Source organism: Salmo salar, chromosome 09, assembly GCF_965601325.2.
Source record: "Salmo salar chromosome 09, fSalSal1, whole genome shotgun sequence".
NCBI lineage: Eukaryota > Metazoa > Chordata > Actinopteri > Salmoniformes > Salmonidae > Salmo > Salmo salar.
In genome coordinates this window covers 75,349,595-75,372,544 of record NC_138299.1, presented here as the reverse complement: position 1 = coordinate 75,372,544, position 22,950 = coordinate 75,349,595, and the positions used below count along the sequence as shown (strand labels likewise).

General features: G+C 42.5%; 2 protein-coding genes across 5 annotated transcripts; both read left to right on the top strand.

The window, feature by feature from the left end:
• The first annotated feature begins 1,890 nt into the window (after positions 1–1,890).
• Positions 1,891–11,318, top strand: LOC106611797 (arrestin-C-like). Its single transcript, XM_014212383.3, has 16 exons — positions 1,891–2,005; positions 3,236–3,269; positions 4,461–4,491; positions 4,722–4,782; positions 4,930–4,974; positions 5,090–5,283; positions 5,974–6,033; positions 6,155–6,231; positions 6,339–6,474; positions 6,620–6,704; positions 6,991–7,063; positions 7,218–7,355; positions 9,096–9,203; positions 9,659–9,712; positions 9,879–9,908; positions 10,635–11,318. The coding sequence occupies exons 2-15, from the start codon at positions 3,262–3,264 to the stop codon at positions 9,889–9,891; spliced, it is 1,083 nt and encodes a 360-aa protein (XP_014067858.1). The 5' UTR covers positions 1,891–2,005; positions 3,236–3,261; the 3' UTR covers positions 9,892–9,908; positions 10,635–11,318.
• A 3,659-nt stretch (positions 11,319–14,977) lies between these two features.
• rab6c (Ras-related protein Rab-6C) lies at positions 14,978–22,860 on the top strand. 4 transcript variants are annotated; one of them, XM_014212148.3, is made up of 8 exons: positions 14,978–15,258; positions 16,156–16,214; positions 17,221–17,274; positions 18,321–18,426; positions 18,904–19,015; positions 19,423–19,516; positions 20,571–20,637; positions 20,865–22,860. In XM_014212148.3, the coding sequence occupies exons 1-8, from the start codon at positions 15,180–15,182 to the stop codon at positions 20,927–20,929; spliced, it is 636 nt and encodes a 211-aa protein (XP_014067623.1). In that variant the 5' UTR covers positions 14,978–15,179; the 3' UTR covers positions 20,930–22,860.
• Positions 22,861–22,950: the final 90 nt, after the last annotated feature.

Below are 22,950 nucleotides of genomic sequence, written 5' to 3'. Positions count from 1 at the left end.
TAGATCTGTCTATCAATTTGAGAGTGGTTACATTTGTCCAGACCCATCCCTTAGCTTTTTACCAAAACAGAGGAGGGGAGGTTGTTTCCACTGTTGATTTCCCTTTACGTGACAGCTACCATTAGATTCAGACATGTCCACTAAGCGGCTTATTATGAGTCGGAGACAGACAGACAGACAGACAGACAGACAGACAGACAGACAGACAGACAGACAGACAGGCAGGCAGGCAGGCAGGCAGGCAGGCAGGCAGGCAGGCAGGCAGGCAGGCAGGCAGGCAGATACAGACAGACAGACAGGCAGAGAAGCAGATACAGACAGACAGGCAGAGAAGCAGATACAGACAGACAGATACAGAGAGACAGATACACAATACAGACAGACAGATAAATACAGACAGGCAGGCAGGCAGGCAGGCGGGCAGACAGGCAGATACAGACAGACAGGAAGACAGAAAGATACAGACTGACGGGCACACAGACAGACAGACAGACAGACAGACAGACAGACAGACAGACAGACAGACAGACAGACAGACAGACAGACAGACAGACAGACAGACAGACAGACAGACAGACAGACAGACAGACAGACAGACAGACAGACAGACAGACAGACAGACAGACAGACAGACATGTGGCTTGTATGCCTCACATACACACACTGGGGGAGAGAGCAAAGCCAGTTGTGTGGTGGCATCCCCCAATGGTATTGTTATCCTTCTGTACTGACTCATAGTGCAAGCCAAGGCACCACAATGAATACAAGCCCAAAATGGACCCAGACAGGATAACATGCCCACAGACGTGTAGACTGACAAAGGACAAGACCTTTGTCTGGGAGCAGGACCCCGATGTCTTGCTCCAAGACAAACTAAACAACTTCTTTGCTCGCTTTGAGGACAATACAGAGCCCCTGACACGGCCCGCTACCAAAACCTGTGGACTCTCCTTCACCGCAGCCAACGTGAGTTAAACGGCCTACGGGGAGGAGGTGAGGGCCCTTGGAGTGTGGTGTCAGGAAAACAACCTCACACTCAACGTCAACAAAACAAAGGAGATGATCGTGGACTTCAGGAAACAGCAGAGGGAGCATCCCCCCATCCACATCAACGGGACAGTAGTGGAGAAGGTGGAAAGTTCTAAGTTCCTCGGGGTACACATCACAGACAAACTGAAATGGTCCACCCACACAGACAGCGTGGTGAAGAAGGCGGAACAGAGACTGAAAAACAGCTTCTATCTCAAGGCCATCAGACTGTTAAACAGCCATCACTAACATTGAGTGGCTGCTGCCAACATACTGACTCAAATCTCTAGCCACTTTAATAATTAAAAATTGGATGTAATAAATGTATCACTAGTCACTTTAAACAATGCCACTTTATATAATGTTTACATACGCTACATTACTCATCTCATATGTATATACTGTACTCTATACCATCTACTGCATCTTGCCTATGCCGTTCGGCCATCGATCCTCCATATATTTAAATGTACATATTCTTATTCATTCCTTACACTTGTTTGTATTAGGTAGTTATTGTGAAATTGTTAGATTACTTGTTAGATATTACTGCATGGTCGGAACTAGAAGCACAAGCATTTCGCTACACTCGCATTAACATCTGCTAAACATGTGTATGTGACAAATACATTTGATTTGATCATATTCCCTTTAATCCAACCAAACAGCCCCACTCCTTACACCCACCTATTCAACAAGGTACTCAGGATTTAATCCTTTTAAGTCACCTTCTCTGCTTATTTGTAACCCTGTTGTAGCCCAAAAAACACTGCCAGCTAATGAATTAATAGGATATGGCCTAAAAGTAGCTTCTTATAACGGCAGGGGAAGCCAAGGGGAGGGTGGCGAGGTTGAGAGGTCGAGGTATAAAGGTGGAGGACGGAAGGTAGTGGATGCTAAAACTCGCTACGCAGGCACAGTGTGACGGATTACAGGGACAGCAACACCAGACAACAGACACAGTCAAGACACTGAGGTGAGTACAACGCAAGACCGGCGGACCCTGCTTCACATCAACACCATAGCCTACTGGGGAAAGATGACATCATGCATGGAGGATCATGTCGTGCATGACATCTTATCTTGTCAACATCTCAGAAAACTGTATCTGCATCTAATTTATATCTTAAGTGATAACTATCATGCTGATTCTAGGAATGACTGATTAGGAGATGGATGGACGTGCCAATGTAGCCTTTACTGCAAGGATTGAAAATGGGTTTCAGTGTGAGCAAGCTTTAGTTCCAGCCCTGCTCAGGTTAGGGATCCACTGGATCAAAAACCTACACTCTGAAGCTGCCCAGGGCTGGAATTGCCCACCTTGCTTTGTTGTCATGGAATGGAAGGAACATTTGTCTTAACCTTTCATTACAGATATCATTTATCAAGGGTCTTTAAAACTGATACTAGGCACAGAGTATTATCAAAAAACTGTTGTAGAACAGGGTGGATTTGACCAACTTCTTTGAATGTACAGGACATGTGATGTGCCCATTTTGAAATATATTCATCTGTCACCTGTATTGACAATGGCAGCCTCAGTCAGAAATAGACAGTGCAGAGAGTTATCTCGGACCGAGCTCATTTTAAGCATATTTACATTGCAGTAGCCAATTTCATTTAGGCATTAGCTAAATCTGGTTGCAAATAAGAGTTGGAACAAACTACCCACTGTACACAGATGTCAATTCAAGGTCTATTTTTGATTTACATTTGGTTGAGTTGTCAACTAAACGTGAATTAAATGTGAAATCAACAACAAATGTCACCGTGCCATTGGATTTAGGTTAAAAGTTGGGTGAAAAAAAGATGAAATTCCCTTGTCTACTTGTTGTAAATCCGATCAGATTTCCACGTTGATTTAAGATCATCGCCAAAAAACATTTTTTGTTGAAATGATGTGGAAACAACATTTATTCAAGCAGTTTTTGCCCAGTGGGTAATTTGTCTTTGATTTGATCTGTCTAATTACCAGCCTAGCTAATCAGATTAAGGTACCAATGCATCATGTTTATCTCCCACTGATTAGTTACACTGGTTTAGACTAATCAAATCAAATACTATTTTTTTTTTTTCTGCTGAAATTGTCCAGCTTCCACCATATAATTAATTTGCAACCAGGGAGGACTCTTATCTTGTTTGGAAGAGTGTTTCTTGTTATTGTATCCTAATGCAGTTCATTAAACTGTATTTTCTACCTCTACAGACAACCTCATCCAATTAATCACAGACATGGCAAAGTGAGTATCTTTTAAATTCACCAATCACCTACCAACAATGGCTAATTTCTATAGATATATAGAGGCAGAATTTATTTTCAGAACATACTAAACCATAGACTGTGTTACAGAACAGTTAGACGCTAGATTATGAATATCTATTAGGGCAGCAGGTAGCCAAGCGGTTAAGAGCGAGTAATCCAAACGTCGCTGGTTTGAATCCCAGAGCCGACTAGGTGAAAAATCTGTCGATGTGCCCTTGAGCAAAGCACTCTAATTGCTCCTGTAAGTCGCTCTGGATAAGAGAGTCTGCCAAATGACTAAAATGTCAATGTAATTACTTTGCTACCTTTAGCACATTGCCTGTGTCATGTAAGGATGTGTGATACTTCTAAGGTTAAGAGGATCCAGAAAGAACCTGATTAGGACGGATCATCTCTGGATTAGATCCGGAATAGAGCAGTTTAGAATTAACAGCATACACGAGCAAAGATGTGAGCAAATAGGCAAGCGATGCATGCTATATTGATTGATAAACTGATATAAGGGATTAGGCGAGGTAAAAAAGGATATTAGGAATATTGAACTGATAGGATTATATTATGAGATACCATATGAAATAACATTTGTGAGAAAATGTTTATGCTACGCAAGTCATTGTGGAGTCACCCTCAGCAGTGTCTCTATTGTGACCAGATCAAAGCATAGGTCAGGTTCCCCTTCAGACAGACCTGTGGTTGCCTCATTGTTACGTGAAGATAGCTGGCTGTACCAGTCATGCCAGTGGCTCCCATGCCACCCTGGGTACTAATCAATCCAGGGCCTCAGTGGGAGGAGGAAGGGATGGAGGGAGGGGGAGTAGAGGCCTCATCTTTTAATTAAACTGGAGCTGACAGCAAGCTAGTTAGGGTAGGTCACTAAGCAAAGTACTGGGATGGCTCAGTAAGGATAGCAATCACAAAAAGTGCAGTGCGTTTTAAGACTGTAAAGACCCACTGCCACTAGGGACGATAACTAACTAATACCACTAAGTGGAATTAGACGGAGGGCATATGGGAGCAAGCTATGGAAGATTGTAATGATGACAGGGTTTAGGTTAAGACACCATGTGTCCTACAATGGATGGAGGACACAATGAATAGTTACATTGCATGATACAGATTTGTTGAATCCAATCTAGTGTCTAAAGTTCATATCACCCTCTCTCTGTAGGATCTACAAGAAGACCAGCGGCAACGGATCGGTAAGGACCCCCTCTGATATCATAACTGTGAGACACACTGGTCGGGGCCTGCTCTGATGCACTTATCGCATACCAGAGCAGGAATCCATAGGCTTCCTCTAACCGAGCCAATTTACAAACGGCACTGCGATTCCTCAGGCTCCATCAAGATAACTGAGATTAGGCCTATCTATATGGTGTTGATTACAGATAGGAAGTAACCTCTCTCTCTCCCTTTCTCCTTTTCCCAGATTGCTCTCTACCTGGGGAAGAGAGACTTCGTGGACCATGTGGAGACTGTTGATATCGTCGGTGTGTTATAAAGTTATCTCTGAACATCTTTGCACTTTACTAATCTAAGAGTAGTGTGTGTGTGTGTGTGCGTGCGTGCGTGCGTGCGTGCGTGCGTGCGTGTGTGTGTGTGTGTGTGTGTTTTCATACATATATCTTCTCTTGCAGATGGGGTGGTCAAGGTTGACCCCGCTGAACTTGAAGGAAGGAAAGGTAACATTTAGTTGATTTCACTGTGTCTATTGAACCGGGAAAGATGCATGAAGTCAAATTCAGCCCATCGAGGTTCAATCTTGATATCAAAGATCTATCTCTAATCTCGTTGCAGTATGGGTGTATCTAGCATGCTCCTTCCGTTATGGTAGTGACGACCTAGATCTGATCGGGATGAACTACAGAAAAGACATCTGGATAAAGAGGCAGCAGATCTACCCTGTTGTTGGCACCAAACCAGCCAACACCCCTATGCAGGAGGCCCTCCTGAAGAAATGTGAGGACCAAGGCCATGCCTTCACTTTCAATGTGAGTTTCACTGTGTGTTTCCTTCCGTCTCATCCTTCACACGGCATCATACAAAAATATATTATGTCTGTGCATTGCTCACTGTTCAGCCACACAAAGTGTAATCTCGGTCCGCGCTCTTAGCTGGTGTTGCAAAAGACATCAAAGACTTTTGTCACAATGGACATTCCCATTAATTGCCCAGTGCAGTCCAAAACTTGATTTTCCTGTGTTTTATATATATTTTATATATACACTGTGAAGTTGGAATAATACTGTGAAATTGGTAAAATTATGATAATGCCCTTTTAGTGTAAGACTGCCTGAAATTTCAGCATGTTTTGGTGGGAGGGAGTTTTGGCCTGCCTGGTGACATCAGCAGTAAATTAAATAAATGAAGTAAATTAGTTAATAGACCAATAAGAAAGACAGTTCCATACCTCTTTGCCAATAACAGATAGTTTTCAGTTTTCCACTCCCTACTAAGACCACTCCCAGACAAGATTAGCAAGATTCTTGCTTGAGAAATTGCTATTTGCTAAGACCATTTTAATTGAAAACAATCACAGTAAGGTACTTAATTGTTACCCAGAAATGATATGATATTGAGATAAAAACGGCTACATTGGACCTTTGAAGGAAATGGACATCCTAGCCTGTTGGTTTGTATCTATCCACACCTGATCACTTCTTACTTCCTGTCCATTTCAGATTGATAACAACCTACCATGCTCAGTCGGCCTTCAGCCAGCACCAGAGGATGTCGGCAAGGTACGTTTTTCTCCTCCGCTCACTCTCTAATCTTCTCTCTATTTCTTATTTTTCTTTTTCACCCTCTCGATTTTAACATTTCATCAAAGACAAATCACTCCTTTGTTTCCTACCTCTGCAGGCTTGTGGTGTCGACTATGAGGTGAAAGCCTACATCGCCAATGAGGCAGACGACCCTGATGAGAAAATTAACAAGAAGTGTGTATTAGTGGAATTCCACTACTGTGCATACCATTTGCTGTTGCTAGTAATCAGATGATTGTGTGTTCTGATGGTTTTCTCCCTCTCTTCCTCTCTCCTGTCAGGGACACTTGCCGTCTGATCATCCGGAAGATCCAGTTTGCCCCAGGAACAATACCTGCTGGACCCCAGGCTGACATCAGCAAGAACTTCATGATGTCTGACAAGCTAGTCCACCTGGAGGCCTCTATAGAGAAGGAGGTAGGCCTGTAACCCTTCCATTGATTAGACTTGTATCCTGTCAGCATAGGAGAACGTTGATTACTGTGCTGGTTTTCTATTGATGGATCATTCTGTATGATACCTGTTTATTTGAACATGTTTGCTTTCCTTTGGTGACTTTCAGCTCTATTTCCATGGAGACCCAATCCCTGTAAAAGTCAAAATCAACAATGAAACCGCAAAAGTGGTGAAGAAAATTAAAATAACAAGTGAGTCAACGTAAAAGTGGTTGTGATGTGAGTTCTCTGTCCTGATTGGCTTCGTTGGTAGAGCATGGCGCTTGCAACACCAGGATTGTGGGTTTGATTCATGGGGCCACCCATACGTAAAATGTATGCACACATGACTGTAAGTCGCTTTGGAGAATAATGTCTGCATATATATATATATATATATATATATATTATATATATATATATATATTATTCTCTGTCATGATTGCGTGTGTGTGTGTTTCAACTCTTGTTTCTGACCAACACACATCTTTCTGACCAGTTGACCAGACAACAGAGGTGCTGCTTTACCAAGCAGACAAATATACCAAGACTGTTCTGAATGAGGAATTTGCGTAAGTCAAGAACACATTCATTCCATTTCTACTGTAATGTCGAATTACCAAACCTTATGTCTATAACCCAATACTGAAGTCAAACAATAAAGTATATTTTGATTCTCACTGTTGGTGAATCACAATGTCCTGTTTGTGTGGTCGTCCTGCGCAGGGAGGAAGTAAAAGGAGAATCCACCCTGGAGAAGACGTTCACGGTGATCCCTCTGCTGTCCAACAACAAAGAGAAGCGTGGTCTGGCCGTGGACGGCAGACTAAAGGATGAAGATACCAACCTGGCTTCTACCACACTGTGAGTCAGTGAGTTACCCAAGACATACACTACCGTTCAAAAGTTTGGGATCACTTAGAAATGCCTTTGTTTTTGAAAGAAATGCACATTTTTTGTCCATTACAATAACATCAAATTGATCTGACATACAGTGTAGACATTATTAATGTTGTAAATGACTATTGTAGCTGGAAACAGATTCATTTTTTATGGAATATCTACATAGGTGTACAGAGGCCCATTATCAACAACCATCACTCCTGTGTTCCAATGGCACGTTGTGTTAGCTAATCCAAGTTTATCATTTTAAAAGGCTAATTGATCATTAGAAAACACTTTTGCAATTATGTTAGCACAGCTGAAAACTGTTGTTCTAATTAAAGAAGGAATAAAACTGGCCTTCTTTAAACTAGTTGAGTATCTGGAGCATCAGTACTTGTGGGTTCGATTACAGGCTCAAAATGGCCAGAAACAAAGAATTTTCTTCTGAAACTCGACAGTATATATTTTTTGGGGAGAAATGAAGGCTATTCCATGTGTGAAATTGCCAAGAAACTGAAGATCACGTACAACGCTGTGTACTGTACTACTCCCTTCACAGAACAGCGCCAACTGGCTCTATCCAGAATAGAAAGAGGAGTGGGAGACCCGGTGCACAACTGAGCAAGAGGACAAGTACATTAGAGTGTCTAGTTTGAGAAACAGATGCTTCACAAGTCCTCAACTGGCAACTTCATTAAATAGTACCCGCAAAACACCAGTCTCAACGTGAACGGTGAAGAGGCTACTCTGGAATGCTGGCCTTCTAGGCAGAGTTCCTCTGTCCAGTGTCTGTGTTCTTTTCTTTATATTGGCCAGTCTGAGACATGGCTTTTTCTTTGCAACTCTGCCTAGAAGGCCAGCATCCCGGAGTTGCCTCTTCACTGTTGATATTGAGACTGGTGTTTTGCGGGTACTATTTAATGAAGCTGCCAGTTGAGGACTTGTGAGGCATCTGTTTCTCAAACTATACACTCTAATGTACTTGTCCTCTTGCTCAGCTGTGCACCGGGGCCTCCCACTCCTCTTTCTATTCTGGTTAGCCAGTTTGCTCTGTTCTGTGAAGGGAGTAGTACACAGCATTGTACGAGATCTTCAGCTTCTTGGCAATTTCTCGCATGGCTCGCCTTCAGTCCTCAGAACAAGAATATACTGATGAGTTTCAGAAGAAAATTCTTGTTTCTGGCCATTTTGAGCCTGTAATCGAACCCACAAATGCTGATGCTCCAGATACTCAATTAGTCTAAAGAAGGGCAGTTTTATTCCTTCTTTAATCAGAACAACAGTTTTCAGCTGTGCTAACATAATTGCAAAAGTGTTTTCTAATGATCAATTAGCCTTTTAAAATGATAAACTTGGATTAGCTAACACAACGTGCTATTAGAACACAGGAGTGATGGTTGTTGATAATAGGCCTCTGTACGCCTATGTAGATATTCCATAAAAAAGGAATCTGTTTCCAGCTACAATAGTCATTTACAACATTAACAATGTCTACACTGTATGTCAGATGAATTTGATGTTATTTTAATGGACAAAAAATATGCTTTTCTTTCAAAAACAAGGACATTTCTAAGTGACTCCAAACCTTTGAACGGTAGTGTAGCTCCACCACACCCCGCTCTCCTTCTGTAGATTATGATAAAAACCCTTTTCTACATCATCATCTATTGTCAAAAAGCCTGAGGTAACCCATCCCTGTCCTGTCCTCCCCTCTCCTAGCATTCGTCCTGGCATGGATAAAGGAATGCAGGGAATCTTAGTCGATTACAAAATCAAGGTGAACCTCTTGGTCTCCAGCGGAGGCCTCTTGGGAGGCCTAACAGCCAGGTAAGAACAGGAGTTGATATATGACATATGCACTTTATTATATGACATATACACAGAGTACACACGGGAAACTGTTGAGCGTGAGAAACACAGCAGCGTTGCAGTACTTTACACAAACCAGCGTGCCTGGCACCTACTACCATACCCCGTTCAAAGGCACTTACATTTTTTGTCTTGCACATTGACCCTCTGAATGGCACAATCCATATCGCAATTGCCTCAAGGCTTAAAAATCCTTATTTAGCCTGTCTCCTCCCCTTCATCTACACTGATTGAAGTGGATTTAACAAGTGTCATCAATAAGAGATTATAGTTTTCTCCTGGTCAGTCTAAGTCATGGAAAGAGCAGGTGTTCTTAATGTTCTGTCACTCAGTGTACATGAATGTCAGCATGGTTTTGTTGGAGAAACATGATTATGTTGCCCACTGATAATGCACATTTTTTTTCGCCACAGTGATGTCGGAGTAGAATTACCTTTGGTATTGATGTCTCCCAAACCTGCAGATGTGTAAGTACAACTCTACTACCTGTTTTATCAGTGTGAAATGGGGGATTCATACGTGATGATATTCTGGCATGCATGCCAATTTCAGTTTTCTATTGAGTCTATAGTTTTTAATTGTTTCCATAAGAATGTTGATCTTATGTGTGTTTGTGCATTTCTTAAACTGCAGCCCAGTGGAGTAAACGCTTCGGTAGTGCAGGTGAGGTCACTCTCAATGTCACGTTTTCGGCCCAATATTCACTTCTTCAAGGGATACAAAAGCATTATTATTTGGTAATAGTGGGAAAGGGTTGAAATAGTTTCAGTTAAAGAAACATTTTCCATTGTTGCTCATTGGATATACTGTCAAGGTATAGAAATAGCTCTTAAAGAAGTGCACAATGTCAACACAATGTATCCTCTTGATATGATTGTGTATTGTGCTACAGAATGATCATACACTTGGATACATATGCCAATTAGGATGATATAGAGATACCACTGTCATGGCCATGGGAAGATGTTTTGGATTGGGTAATAATAGTTAATAAATATTTTATTTTAATTTAACCAGGCAAGTCAGTTAAGAACAAATTCTTATTTCACAATGACAGACAACCCCGGGCCAATTGCGCACCACCCTATGGGACTCCCGATCACGGCCAGTTGCGATACAGCCCAGGATCGAACCAGGTTCTGTAGTGTCGCCTCTAGCACTGAGATGCAGTGCCTTAGAATGCTGCACCACTCGGGAGGAGATGCTGCAGCACCCTCAACACCCCTACTTTCCACGGCTATGACTACTGTAGTACAATGCACAAGATATCATGGTTTGATAGTGGACTCAAAAGAGAGAAAAGCTATTGAACAGAACAACCACATATTCAAGCAATTCCTTGTCAGATAGCTGATGTGATGTTGTGTTTGTCCATGTCTCCCCCTCTAGAACGGATATAAAATTTGAGTAGATTCCCCAACAGAAGATGCAGAAGGATGATGAGTAAGAGAAACAGCAGACTCGCTGAAAGGCCAACTGACACCAAAGAAACTAAGCACCAATAACATATAGCAGAGACCCAAGAGGATCACAACAATATACATTTCTTTCTCTCTTCCTTAGACCCTTCGTCAACATTACACCTACTGATGAGGGCACACTGGGATGGCATCATATAGCAGATAGATGGGAGGGCTCTGAGTCCCCTTGAACGAAACACATTGAATTACTAGCCACCATAGGTCCAAAAGTAATTTCTGTAGTTTAAATTGTTTTGCTTTTTACAAGTGAACTCTACAATAAAGAGTATATAACAGCTATTTATTTTTTTGCACACATGATGGTATCTCAAAAGGAGCTGTAGCAGCATTTGAGTGTTATATGAACAGATGGACAGCAGTGGGTGGGGAGATGGCTGTGGGGAACCCTGATTGTGGCACTCTACATTTCAGCCATTTAGCAAACACACCTATGCAGAGCGACTTACAGCAGTGAGTACATACATTTTCATGCTGGTCCCCCGTGGGAATCGAACCCTCAACCCTGGCATTGCAAGCGCCATGCTCTACCAGCTGAGCTACACAGGACCATTATATTCCAACAACAAAAAAATAAAAAGATGTTTACCTCCTACTTCCTGTGTCAAATCTTTATGTGTATCTCCTCACTGTCTTCTGTTAGTTCACCGCTTCTTTCCTCTGATTACGATAAGCAATTCCCCACAGCCATCAAAGCCATTCCAAACACATGACAATCTGCAACCAACAAAGGATGCTGGGCCAATTGCAGAAGTCTTCCAATGCAATAAACTCTTGCATTTTGTCAACCTCAAACAAACAATGTCTGAACACAATCAACCATACCCCCCAAACAATTATCACGACAGCATGGGGTTTCAAATGGGTCTGAAACAAATGACAAGCACAAGCACAAACCGGAACGCGGTGATTTTATATCTTTCACACTAATTAGGCCCCTGGGAAACGTGGACCAAAACTATGGTTCCTAGCGTGTCACACATGGACAATGGATAATGCAGTCACATAGGCCCACAGATGAATAATTCAGAACATTTAAACCATTAGCTATGTGTTACATTTTACAACATAAGATATAACTTGCAACAAAGCAAATTGTAGCACCATCACTTGTCCATTGTTGCTTGCACCGAGGGTCAGGATAAAGAGGAGTCTGTGATGGTAGAAATGACATTTTTGGAAAAAGTGGAGCCCTGCCTTTTGGCTGATCCATTTGTGATTTCAGGGTGGGTGAAAACAAGAGTTGGATGCTGTGGAATCAGTCAAAGTAACCAAAAGTGCTCTTGTGATAATTGTTTGTGTTTCTGCTGGCTAGAGGGAGCAGGCACTCCGCGTTAAACGAATGGGGACAAGAGATGTGAATTGTTTTGCTCTCAAGAAAAGGGTGCCATTGAAAGGAGTGATTACTGGGATAGCGGTAAATGTACCCAGTGTTTGTGATGCTCGTTGTTTGGTGAGACGTAGACAGGGTGGCACGAGTCATTGTCTGTCCTTTTAAGTTTTGATGTTGAGTCTTTGCTTGACAAAGTGATGTTAGGATATATAAGTTATCCCATACAAGCTTTTGTGCCGAAAACATTATGTTGTTACAGGTGTCAATCTTATGGGCATGTGGCAGCAGTGTGTAGGAGGGATGTTTCTAGGTGTGAGAAGTGTGCAGAAGGGCATGAGACAAAGGAATGGGTAGCATTGGGTAAAGTACTGGTATGTGCTAATTGTAATGGTGCCCATGGGGCTGGGGATCACAAATGTCCCGTGTGAGAGAGGCAGGTTGAGGTTTCCAGGGTTATAGTAGTGCAGAAGTTGCCATATGCTGAGTCAGTGAAGAAAATATAGGAAGATGGCTCAAGGGGAGGGATCCTGAGAGAAGTGGTGTGAGTAGTAGATCTGTACCAGTCCAGAGTGATAGGCCAACAAGTGATATATGCTTCAGTAAGATTGGATTTTTTGCGTTTACAGCAATGGTTGTCAACTGTATTGCAGGGACAGAAAGTAAGTCTCTGGAAATTGAGGTTGTAGTGGCAGCTGCAGAGATATTTGGGTGTACGAGACTTGACGTCAGATGAGTTACAGGGTGTGTTGAGTGGTGGTGCCTGTTGGCTGTTGGCCTGATGTAGGACTAGATATATTTAAATAGTGGACTAGGGTGGTGTTTTATTTTGTGAGTGTAGGGTTAGATGATATGGGATTTGTTGATTTTCCTAAATATTTTTTTTAAGCAAAGTATAAGGTGATACTCCAGTCTAGTAGGTGGCGGTAATGCAAAGTTTATCGGATGCCAACCGCCATTAAACCTTATCAAATAAGAAGACTTGTCCATTGGGCTGCGTTTCAAACTCATAAAAGACACACACTCCTCCACTTATGCCCTTGGGGGAATCCCCGCGGCCATTTTTTTTGTTGGTCCAAATGATTAGGCAAGCAAGGGAAGTTGGCAACGTAAGCCGCTCAGCTCTAGTTTTTGATCGAGTTTGCGAGTGTACAATTATGTTCACTCCAGGCCTGAAACTCCCCATAATTCAATTCGCGATGATTGTACATCCGCTAAGAAAAGTTAGCCAAAACTTAAAACCAACGTTAATATGGAGAAGTCACCATACAAATGTAAGTAAAAATGAATGTAAAATTGTGCTACTAATGCACATGACGACTCAAACACGTATATAAAAGTAATGATGTTTTTGTTTGGTTAGCTTTTGGAAACATCAACTTGCGCACATATCTTTCCCTGACATCACTCTTATACATTGTCCTTTTCCATTTACCTGATATAGTAGGATGGCTAACATTCGATGTCTGCGGATCAAATCAAATCAAATCAAATGGTGTTTGTCACATGCGCCGAATACAACAGGTGTAGAACTTACAGTGAAATCCTTACTTACAAGCCCTTAACCAACAATGCTTTAAGAAGTGAAGAAAAAATAAGTGTTAAGTAAAAAATTGAAAATAAAAGTTACAAATAATTAAACAGCAGCAGTAAAATAACAATAGCGAAGCTATATACAGGGGGTACCGGTACAGAGTCAATGTGCAGGGGCACCGGTTAATTGAGATAATTGAGGTAATATGTACATGTACGTAGAGTTAAAGTGACTATGCACAGATAATAAACAGAGAGTAGCAGCAGCGTAAAAGCGGGGTCTGGGTAGCCCTTCGATTAGGTGTTCAGGAGTCTTATGGCTTCGGGGTAGAAGCTGTTAAGAAGCCTTTTGGAGAACAGTCTATGACTAGGGTGGATGGAGTCTTCCTCTGACACCGCCTGGTATAGAGGTCCTGGATGGCAGGAAGCTTGGCACCAGTGATGTACATGGCCGTACGCACTACCCTCTGTAGTGGCTTGCGGTCGGAGGCCGAGCAGTTGCCATACCAGGCAGTGATGCAACCAGTCAGCATGCTCTCTATGGTGCAGCTGTAGAACCTTTTGAGGATCTGAGGACCCATGCCGAATCTTTTCAGTCTCTTGAGGGGGAATAGGTTTTGTCGTGACCTCTTCACGACTGTCTTAGTGTATTTAGACCATGATAGTTTGTTGGTGATGTGGACACCAAGGAACTTGAAGCTCTCTACCTACTCCACTACAGCCCTGTCAATGAGAATGGGGCGTGCTCGGCACTCCTTTTCCTGTTGTCCACAATCATCTCCTTTGTCTTGATCACGTTGAGGGAGTGGTTGTTGTCCTGGCACCACACGGCCAGGTCTCTGACTTCCTCCCTATAGGCTGTCTCATCGTTGTCGGTTATCAGGCCTACCACTGTTGTTCTTGGGCACAGGGACTGTGCTGCCCTACCAAGCAAAAAGGCAGTAACTGCTCATAGCGTGGAAATGAGAAAAATGGCTTGTATTTAACTTGGTTTCACAGTAACTTTATGCAGTTACTGCTAACATGACCCCCATTTTCTCCAAAACACAGTACAATAGAGGAAGGATACTTGTCCACATGATTAAGCATGTATTTAATATAGCAAAAATGACATTAACTCATTTTGTGAGCTCTCTTTTAGCCAAGATATGAAATGCAATCATAATTGACTGTAGCGCATATAAGGCACACAACACTTCCATGATGACTGAAAACACAACCATGGGATGAACGAGTGACACATTTCCAGGCAAGAGAGATCCATTTGAAATTAGTTAGTTCTTCCCTCGCCCGTTGCCCTGCAAGTGTCAACTCGTCCGACGTCATGAAACGTCATCAGAAGTGTCCACTTAATTTGAGGGCTGAGGGAAAAGGGTGTGTCTTTTAAGTGTTTGGAACGTAACCCTGCACTTTTTGGTACTCCTAGTCTGTCCGTCAGGGGGTGCTAGCTCGCGCGTCACAATTTCACATACAGAGCTAGCATACACACAGAACGCAACAAAAGCTAGGCTATCGATACCCTGTGTCTCTTTCCAGTCGAGACAGCATAGGACATTGGCAATATAGCTAGCTGTTATTTATCGTTTAATAAAGATGTCGACCACGACCGGCGGTGGAGAGTTTGGCAACCCCCTGCGGAAATTCAAGCTCGTATTCTTAGGCGAACAAAGTGGTAAGTGGAGGTCTTTTCAGCAGAGCATGTAAGTATTTGTTTTGGTGAGAGTACCGCTAGCTGACGTTAGCTAGCCAGGCCGAAACAGAAAGATTATGCTAAACGACGCCTTATGTTAGTTAGCTATATTTTAGCCAAGGGAACTTGCTTACTAGCTAGCGTTATCCCATTGAATCAGCAAAAATTGGTTGCTTGAGATCATGCTGCCAAAGATGTTGGAGGATAAAGCTAGCTAGCTAATTTAAGTACTAGCTAACGTTAGCTTGGTAATATATCTGGTCATGCAAATCCCTTAACTAACTAACGTTAAGATACTGAACTGTCGGTGTCATTCACGAGTTCAAGTTACATTCTTTCCATTTGATGTGAATGTTTTTCTGTTTACTTGGTATCTAACTTCAGCTTGTGTGGGTGGAGTCAGTTTGCTAAGCCACGTCTGTCAGAGGGGAGCCAGTTGAGCTAGCTAGCTTGCTAATTCACTGAGCCGTTTATTCAACCTTGGCCATTTCCCGTGACAAACGTCAACATTCAGAGAAATAAACCAGACATATGCTATATTATTTCCTCAAATATTAATTCAGATTTGTATAGCCCCAAAACGGTGTATCGATTTTCTGGGCCATTTTAGCTAGCTAACGTTAGCTAGTTATCGCCTCCATTCGTGGCTCCACCCTTTGCCAGCTCAGCGTGGGTCAGTACTCCAGAACCTAGTTTTTCGATTTATCATGGAAATAAACAATATAATAACATATATTATCACTGTCAGTATTGTTTTAAATAGCTAAATGTTTTTTTTATAAAGGTAGGTTTTATTTCTTTTCCTCACGAATTACAGTTGTAGAGGATCATGCAGAATTTAGAAAATGTCAATGTAAACGCAATGTTCTGTCTTTACAGTGGGAAAGACATCGCTTATCACCAGGTTTATGTATGACAGCTTTGACAACACCTATCAGGTATATTATCTTATTTCAAGTACAGTACTGGTAATTCATTGCATGTTTATTTATAGGAACAGTGGGCAGAAAGACAGATTTGTACCTTGTCAGCTCGGGGATTTGAACTTGCAACCATTCAGTTACTAGTCCAACGCTTTAACCACTAGGCTACGCTGCCGCCCCAACTAACATATCAATCAAATTTCAATCAAATGTATTTATAAAGCCCTTCTTACATCAGCTGTTGTACAGAAACCCAGTGGCACAGTGTTGTACAGAAACCCAGCTTAAAACCCCAAACAGCAAGCAATGCAGGTGTAGAAGCACAGTGGCTAGGAAAAACTCCTTAGAAAGGCAGAAACCTAGAGAGGAACCAGGCTATGAGGGGTGGCCAGTCCTCTTCTGGCTGTGCCGGGTGGAGATTATAACAGAACATGGCCATGATGTTCATAGATGACCAGCAGGGTCAGATAATAATCACAGTGGTTGTAGAGGGTGCAACAGGTCAGCACCTCAGGACTAAATGTCAGTTGGCTTTTCATAGCCGATCATTCAGAGTATCTCTACTGCACCTGCTGTCTCTAGAGTTTAAAACAGCAGGTCTGGGACAAGGTAGCATGTCCGGTGAACAGGTAATGGTTCCATAGCTGCAGGCAGAACAGTTGAAACTGGAGCAGCAGCACCACCAGGTGGACTGGGGACAGCAAGGATTCATCAGGCCAGGTAGTCCTGAGGCATGGTCCTAGGGCTCAGGTCCTCAGAGAGAGAGAAAAAAAGGGTAACATTCGTTGGCATCCACACCACTCTGAGCTTTGGGTTGTTTTGCTTGGTGGAAATGTCTGCCTATGAGAGCCATGTTCTATTTTTTTGTAACCTGACTATAGCTCGCATACAATCTGCTACAAAACTGGGGGGGGGGGAAACAAGGACACAAGGCCATACTTTTCTTTGGCATATTGTTGAATGTAGTACAGACATGCAGTTTGTCAGTGATATCTGAGGAGAATGTTTTTTTGTCTTGCAGGCAACAATTGGCATAGACTTTTTATCGAAAACGATGTATCTGGAAGATCGTACGGTCAGTACCACTTGACTTCTATATAATCTGCATCACTTGAAACCATTTCACATGTCCCTTGAGTTTGTGCCCATATGTAATCATTGTATATCCCCCTCCAAGCCACTGTCAAAAAGGGGCTTAGGTAGTCTCCTTTTTATCTAATCCTGACTAGACTGCTTGTTTAAAGCATGGACGTAGATGCACTATGAGTTGCAGTTTCATTATCAGTTTTCATTTAGCCCATGTTTTCTTTCCTGCCATGATTCTGTTTTTAGTTCCATCATCATACGTTTTTGTCTCTGTCCACCCCTCCCCTCCATCCCCATGGCTGGGTTTCGAATTGTGTCCGCTCCTCGGTTTGTGTGGTTGGCCACAGATTCGGCTCCAGCTGTGGGATACGGCCGGGCAGGAGCGGTTCCGCAGTCTCATCCCCAGCTACATCAGAGACTCAGCCGCTGCTGTGGTGGTTTATGACATAGCAAGTAGGTATCACCTCCCTGCCTTTCCCTCAGTGGACGGAAGGGGAGAACAGGGCAAACAGCATTTCTGCAGCTTGGCAACGTCACTGGACTGTAGTAATGAGTTGAACCCGACTTGCGGTCAGTGAGTAATCAGATCAGAAAATAGCCTCCTGGTGCTTCAGGGCTTCCATTGTCTGAGAATTTTGTGCAACCCTAAAGTCAGTAGATATTATAAATGACATTGTTGGTGCAATGGTTCCAAATAGGAGTGGAGTGGTAGACCTTTCAGTACATCCAGTGGTGATTGTGCTTGTGGAAATGTTGTCCCTAAAGGGGCTTGTCTAAGGAATGGGGGAAATGCTTTCCTTGCTACAAAAGCATTGATTTGGAACATTTGCCATCTGTACTAGGTAACTAAAAAGCGTCAACATTGGGAACAGGTCATCTGCTAGCTACATGGGAAAGCTTTTTCCTATTCCAGGATGCATGAGCATTTTCGCCTCTGCTGCCTTGATGTTCTCTTGCAACTATTTTATGTCGTTCCTCTTTTCCATTTTCCCTTTCCGTCTGTCCCGTTTCCTTCTCCTCCGTCCCACTCCCCAGGTCCGACTCCAGCTCTGGGACACTGCTGGACAGGAGCGTTTCCGTAGTCTCATTCCCAGCTACATCCGTGACTCCACCATCGCTGTGGTGGTTTATGACATCACCAGTGAGTTAGAGCTCTGCTCTCATCACTGTAAGGGGGGGGGGGGGGGCAGGGTCAACTGGGACATTACATTGGGAAGGATGCTGTCAACACAGTAGCAAACCTCAACAGCTTCTAATGTATGAGTAGTGTTGCTATTATTGGAGGCATTTAGTGTCGCCATGTAGGGACTTTAATGATGCAACTTCATGGAGGTTAGGGAGTTTTCCCTTGTATTAACAGTGGTGTGGGTACTACTATTCCTCTATGTGCTTAAACTTAACTTACCGTTTACTTTTGCTTACTAACACCTGGCTACTGGGCGTTCACTCCTCCGCTGAAATCAACTGTACTTTCAATGATGAGCAATGACTGTTCTGATTTGCAAATGTATCTAATGTGTTCATATCCCCTTCACTCGGAGTTCAAACCTCATAAGATATTTAAAGTGATCATGCTCACTCTGTATGCATTCTGAATTGCTACTGTTCTTCCCCTCAGACCTCAATTCATTCCAACAAACCTCAAAGTGGATTGATGATGTCAGAACAGAGAGAGGAAGTGATGTCATTATCATGCTTGTGGGAAACAAAACAGACCTGGCTGATAAAAGGTACATGGTGTGTCTTTGTGGAGAGCAGTTGCTGGGGTGGTAAATGGCAATGTGGTCCCTGAACTGGATATTGACCTATTTGACAACTGTTGTATGTGTGAACACTTTGTCTCAAAACCTGGTTCCTCCTCCCTCGACTGTATTTGGCATCCCATCTTATTTAGATATGAGTATATTGGGCATAACATTCATTTAAGTGTTTTCAGTTTTTGATCTATTGAACTTTACTCCATGTTCACCCTGCTTACTATTTGGTTAAACCTTTTTTTTTTTGTCAAATTTTGGTTTTATCAACATTTTTTTGTTCCCTCTCCCCGGTGTCTCCCCATGTCACTTTGATTTGGTGTCCACTCCCAACCCCCTGACACCACCCTCCCCTCCTGTCCCTCCCCCTGGGACCATGGCAGACAAGTGTCTGTAGAGACTGCAGAAAGGAAAGCTCGTGAACTCAATGTGATGTACATAGAGACCAGTGCCAAGGCTGGCTATAACGTCAAACAGGTGGGTGTCCAGTTACCACCAGCAGGTGTACAAACAGCCTCCAGAACTGCTCATTATGCTTCCCCCCTTAGGAAGAGTCATTTGTCATGTACTACATGGATTAGATGTTTAATGTGGACCAAGTGACTTTGGATTCCCTTTATTGCGTGTCAAGCTGTTTCATCTTTTCTCAGCAAAGCTTCTCCCTCTCCTATCCGTTTGTCTCTCAGAGGCATGACCGAACTAACCCTCTCTCTTTCTAACCAAAAATTCTGAGCTCTCCGTTTTCTCTCCATCTCCCCCTTTCCCTCTCGGCCTGTCCTCTTTCATGTCTGTCTATCCCTCCATCTCGGCTGTGGCCTGAGCAGACAGATCACCACGGAGGAGGGCGAGCAGAGAGCTAAGGAACTGAATGTCATGTTCATTGAAACCAGCGCAAAGACTGGCTACAATGTCAAACAGGTAGAGCTTCTGTTCACTCAGGATAGTCCAGCCCAGTCTTCCCTCCTAGACTACTTTCACAACTTCTCGTTTTCCCTTCTCTTTTCACTTGAATCCTCGTGGCCTGTCCTCCTTGTCCTCTCTGCATTGTGATTCACCTCAGTGCTCAGGTGTTGTTGTTGTTCATGTCCATTGCTTTAGAACGCTTCGGCATCAATTGTACTGCACTGTCTGGCTCCATGTTGGGTTTTTCTCTTATTTTGCCTCGTTCCTCAAAATGTCTGCTTGTGTTTCTCACTGTTTGGCATGGAGCCATCAACAGGCCTATTGAATGGGCATAGAATCTAAATAATCGCATGAACATTTTTGATGCAAGTTAACAGCTCTTAACGTGTTATTGAGACATCTTCCAAGATGAATGTGTAATAAATATCAGGATGAGTTTTGTCAGATGTGTGTAGCCCCATGTACAAATATACTGTGTATATATATATATTTTTTACATTAAATTGGCTCTTATAAATATTGACTTACCATCTAGGCCGTCACTGTTATGTGGTCAACATTAACATTATTGATGCACTGTGTGGTACGGATGTTTTGCAACACTGATTCCTTTCTTGTGATTCCTCAGCTGTTTCGCCGTGTTGCCGCAGCCCTACCTGGGATGGATAGCACACCAGAGAAGAGCAAAGAGGACAGTATCTTTTCACAAAAGGGTTATCCCCGAGGCAGAATAGTTTGGAGCGTGTTTGAGCTCAACATGTAATCAACACTCCAGAAATGCTTCAGTGTCTGTTGTAATGTTATCTGTTGCTTATGGTTTTAATTGAGTTAAACTTGCATAATATTCTTCAAATTCCCCCAAAATGTTTATGATGCATGAAATGACTAATGGAGAATATTCCTTAAGCACCTCCTCTCTCAGTGATCGATATCAAACTGGAGAAGCCGCCGGAGATGGCTGTGACGGAGAGCAGCTGCTCCTGCTAGTAAACACCTAAACCCCCACCTGACCTGCCTCTTCCCCACCAACAGCTTGTCTCTCAGTGGCCACTCTCCCCACCCATGGCTCACTGCCATTGGCTGCTCTTTCGACTGAGTGATTTTTTTCAGAGTAACTGTGGATGTGCTATTACTCTGCATTTAAACAGATCATCTAAAGATAATATTAAAGGTAAAACTGTCAAACACAGAATAGGTTAAATGCTGACTATGATCAGATTGTCATCCAACTGCATGGCATTATCTAGGATTGCAGACTGACATAACTAACTGCTCCTGGGTTATTGCACTTTTTGGAGCATCAGTGCCATCACACATGTCATTGTTGTAAAGTGATATTGTTTGAGATTATTTAAGTGACTATGAAAGGTCTCAGTCCCTTTTGCTTCTTTGCTTTTATTTCCAATGGAGAGTCTGGAGTGGGTCAGCTACAGTATTCTATATAGTGATCAACAAAGTGTCTGTTACTGATTCCCATGATTTTATTTTAAGTACTTCGTTGCAGAAAGATTCCCCTCAACTTGATGAACATTATTTTGAATCATTGTTGGCTCAAATCTATTAATTTAAGCCTAATGAATAAGGGACATTTTTAAGGGCAAGAACAGCCAAATAACTTCATTTAGGATGACTGTAGTTAGTCGACTGAAGATTTAAATGGCGGCAGGTTTTCCAGGTGGATGCTTCAGAAAGTACGTGTAGCCAACCCGATAGGAAACAAGGGTATGCATTTTTAGAAAAGGGACATCATCCCAATTCATTGTACTGGAAAATACTAACTTAAATCTACTGATGTACACTTTGAAACTATAGCCGCTCTGTCAGAGGAACTTTCCTCAGTTATCTACACGCATACTAACATCTCCTTGTGTCTGAGGAGAGAAGGTGTTTAAAGTCCATGTGTGGGGCTATGGCGTGAGCAGGTGTCAACCCTTTTACACACTAAATGGAAACATGTCACTTTGCCCATACGAAGTCTCCTACTCAACCCCCAATTGATATATATTGTCTTGTTTTCATTACACTTGCAGGAACAGCGTGCTCATCATGCAGGATTTATAGACAGTTAAGAACACAGATGCCTTGCTTGTTTGTTCACCAACGTTGTGTACTGAATCGAGTCCCGATATTGTGAAGATCGAGAGGCCTGCTGATGGGCCTCTGGCTTCGGTAGTTGTTTTGTAGAGCAGTTAGCTGTATCTGATGATCAACTAACGCTTCCTAACACCCTTGCTGTAAAAAAAACAAGTGCAGTGAAGATCATTTTTATTGCTATTGTCTGTGTATGACTGTTTTTTAAATTTATTTAACACAAGCAACCGTAAAATCGCATTGTATACTAGGCAAAATTACAGTTGCTGGCACGCACGTGGAAGTTAGTGTTTTATTTATTTCCGTGTCTCTGCGTGGATGCTGAATTTCAAAGCAAAAGCCAGGCCTGGTTGTTTCGTCTCAAGTCACCACGGTCACACTGATGATGTTGACTCCCTGCAGTGTGTATAGTCAGTGGATTGGTTTAGGTACAGAAAAGGCATCACTCCACCCCTGTCCTTTAACACGTACACACAGTGGCATACACACAAACCAAATAACCACAGTCAAAAATGTCCCATCCTCACCACCACACACCAATAGCTGTAGATTGTTTGAAAATGTAAACATTTTAAAATGTTTAAACAAATGTAGATACGTATTTAATTACATCGAACAACCTTTAGCTTAATAGTTAATTATATTACCTGTCGCTGACTGAATACTCAGCTCTGCTTTTCTGAAGTGTCTGTCCAGTTGAAATGTCTACTAGTGTTTAGCAACGTTTTTGTGAATAATAATGTACTGTTAGTATTACTCTGCTGTAAAAAAAAAAAAAAGGATAGTTAAAGTGTATCACACGAAGTAAAGGTATTTCACCAAAATTGTTCCAAGCTTCTTGCTAATTATTTTTATGAATATTATTATTATTAGGATAAGCCTACCTTTGCATACACATTACTTTAGACATTTTCATT

Coding starts and splice junctions, on each gene's coding strand:
- LOC106611797 (XM_014212383.3), top strand. Junction 6,705..6,990: donor GAAGAAAATTAAAATAACAA/GTGAGTCAACGT, acceptor CTTTCTGACCAG/TTGACCAGACAACAGAGGTG. Junction 7,356..9,095: donor AACCTGGCTTCTACCACACT/GTGAGTCAGTGA, acceptor CCCCTCTCCTAG/CATTCGTCCTGGCATGGATA.
- rab6c (XM_014212148.3), top strand. CDS start 15,180: ATGTCGACCACGACCGGCGGTGGAGAGTTTGGCAACCCCCTGCGGAAA. Junction 17,275..18,320: donor TGTATCTGGAAGATCGTACG/GTCAGTACCACT, acceptor CCCACTCCCCAG/GTCCGACTCCAGCTCTGGGA. Junction 18,427..18,903: donor GGTGGTTTATGACATCACCA/GTGAGTTAGAGC, acceptor TCTTCCCCTCAG/ACCTCAATTCATTCCAACAA.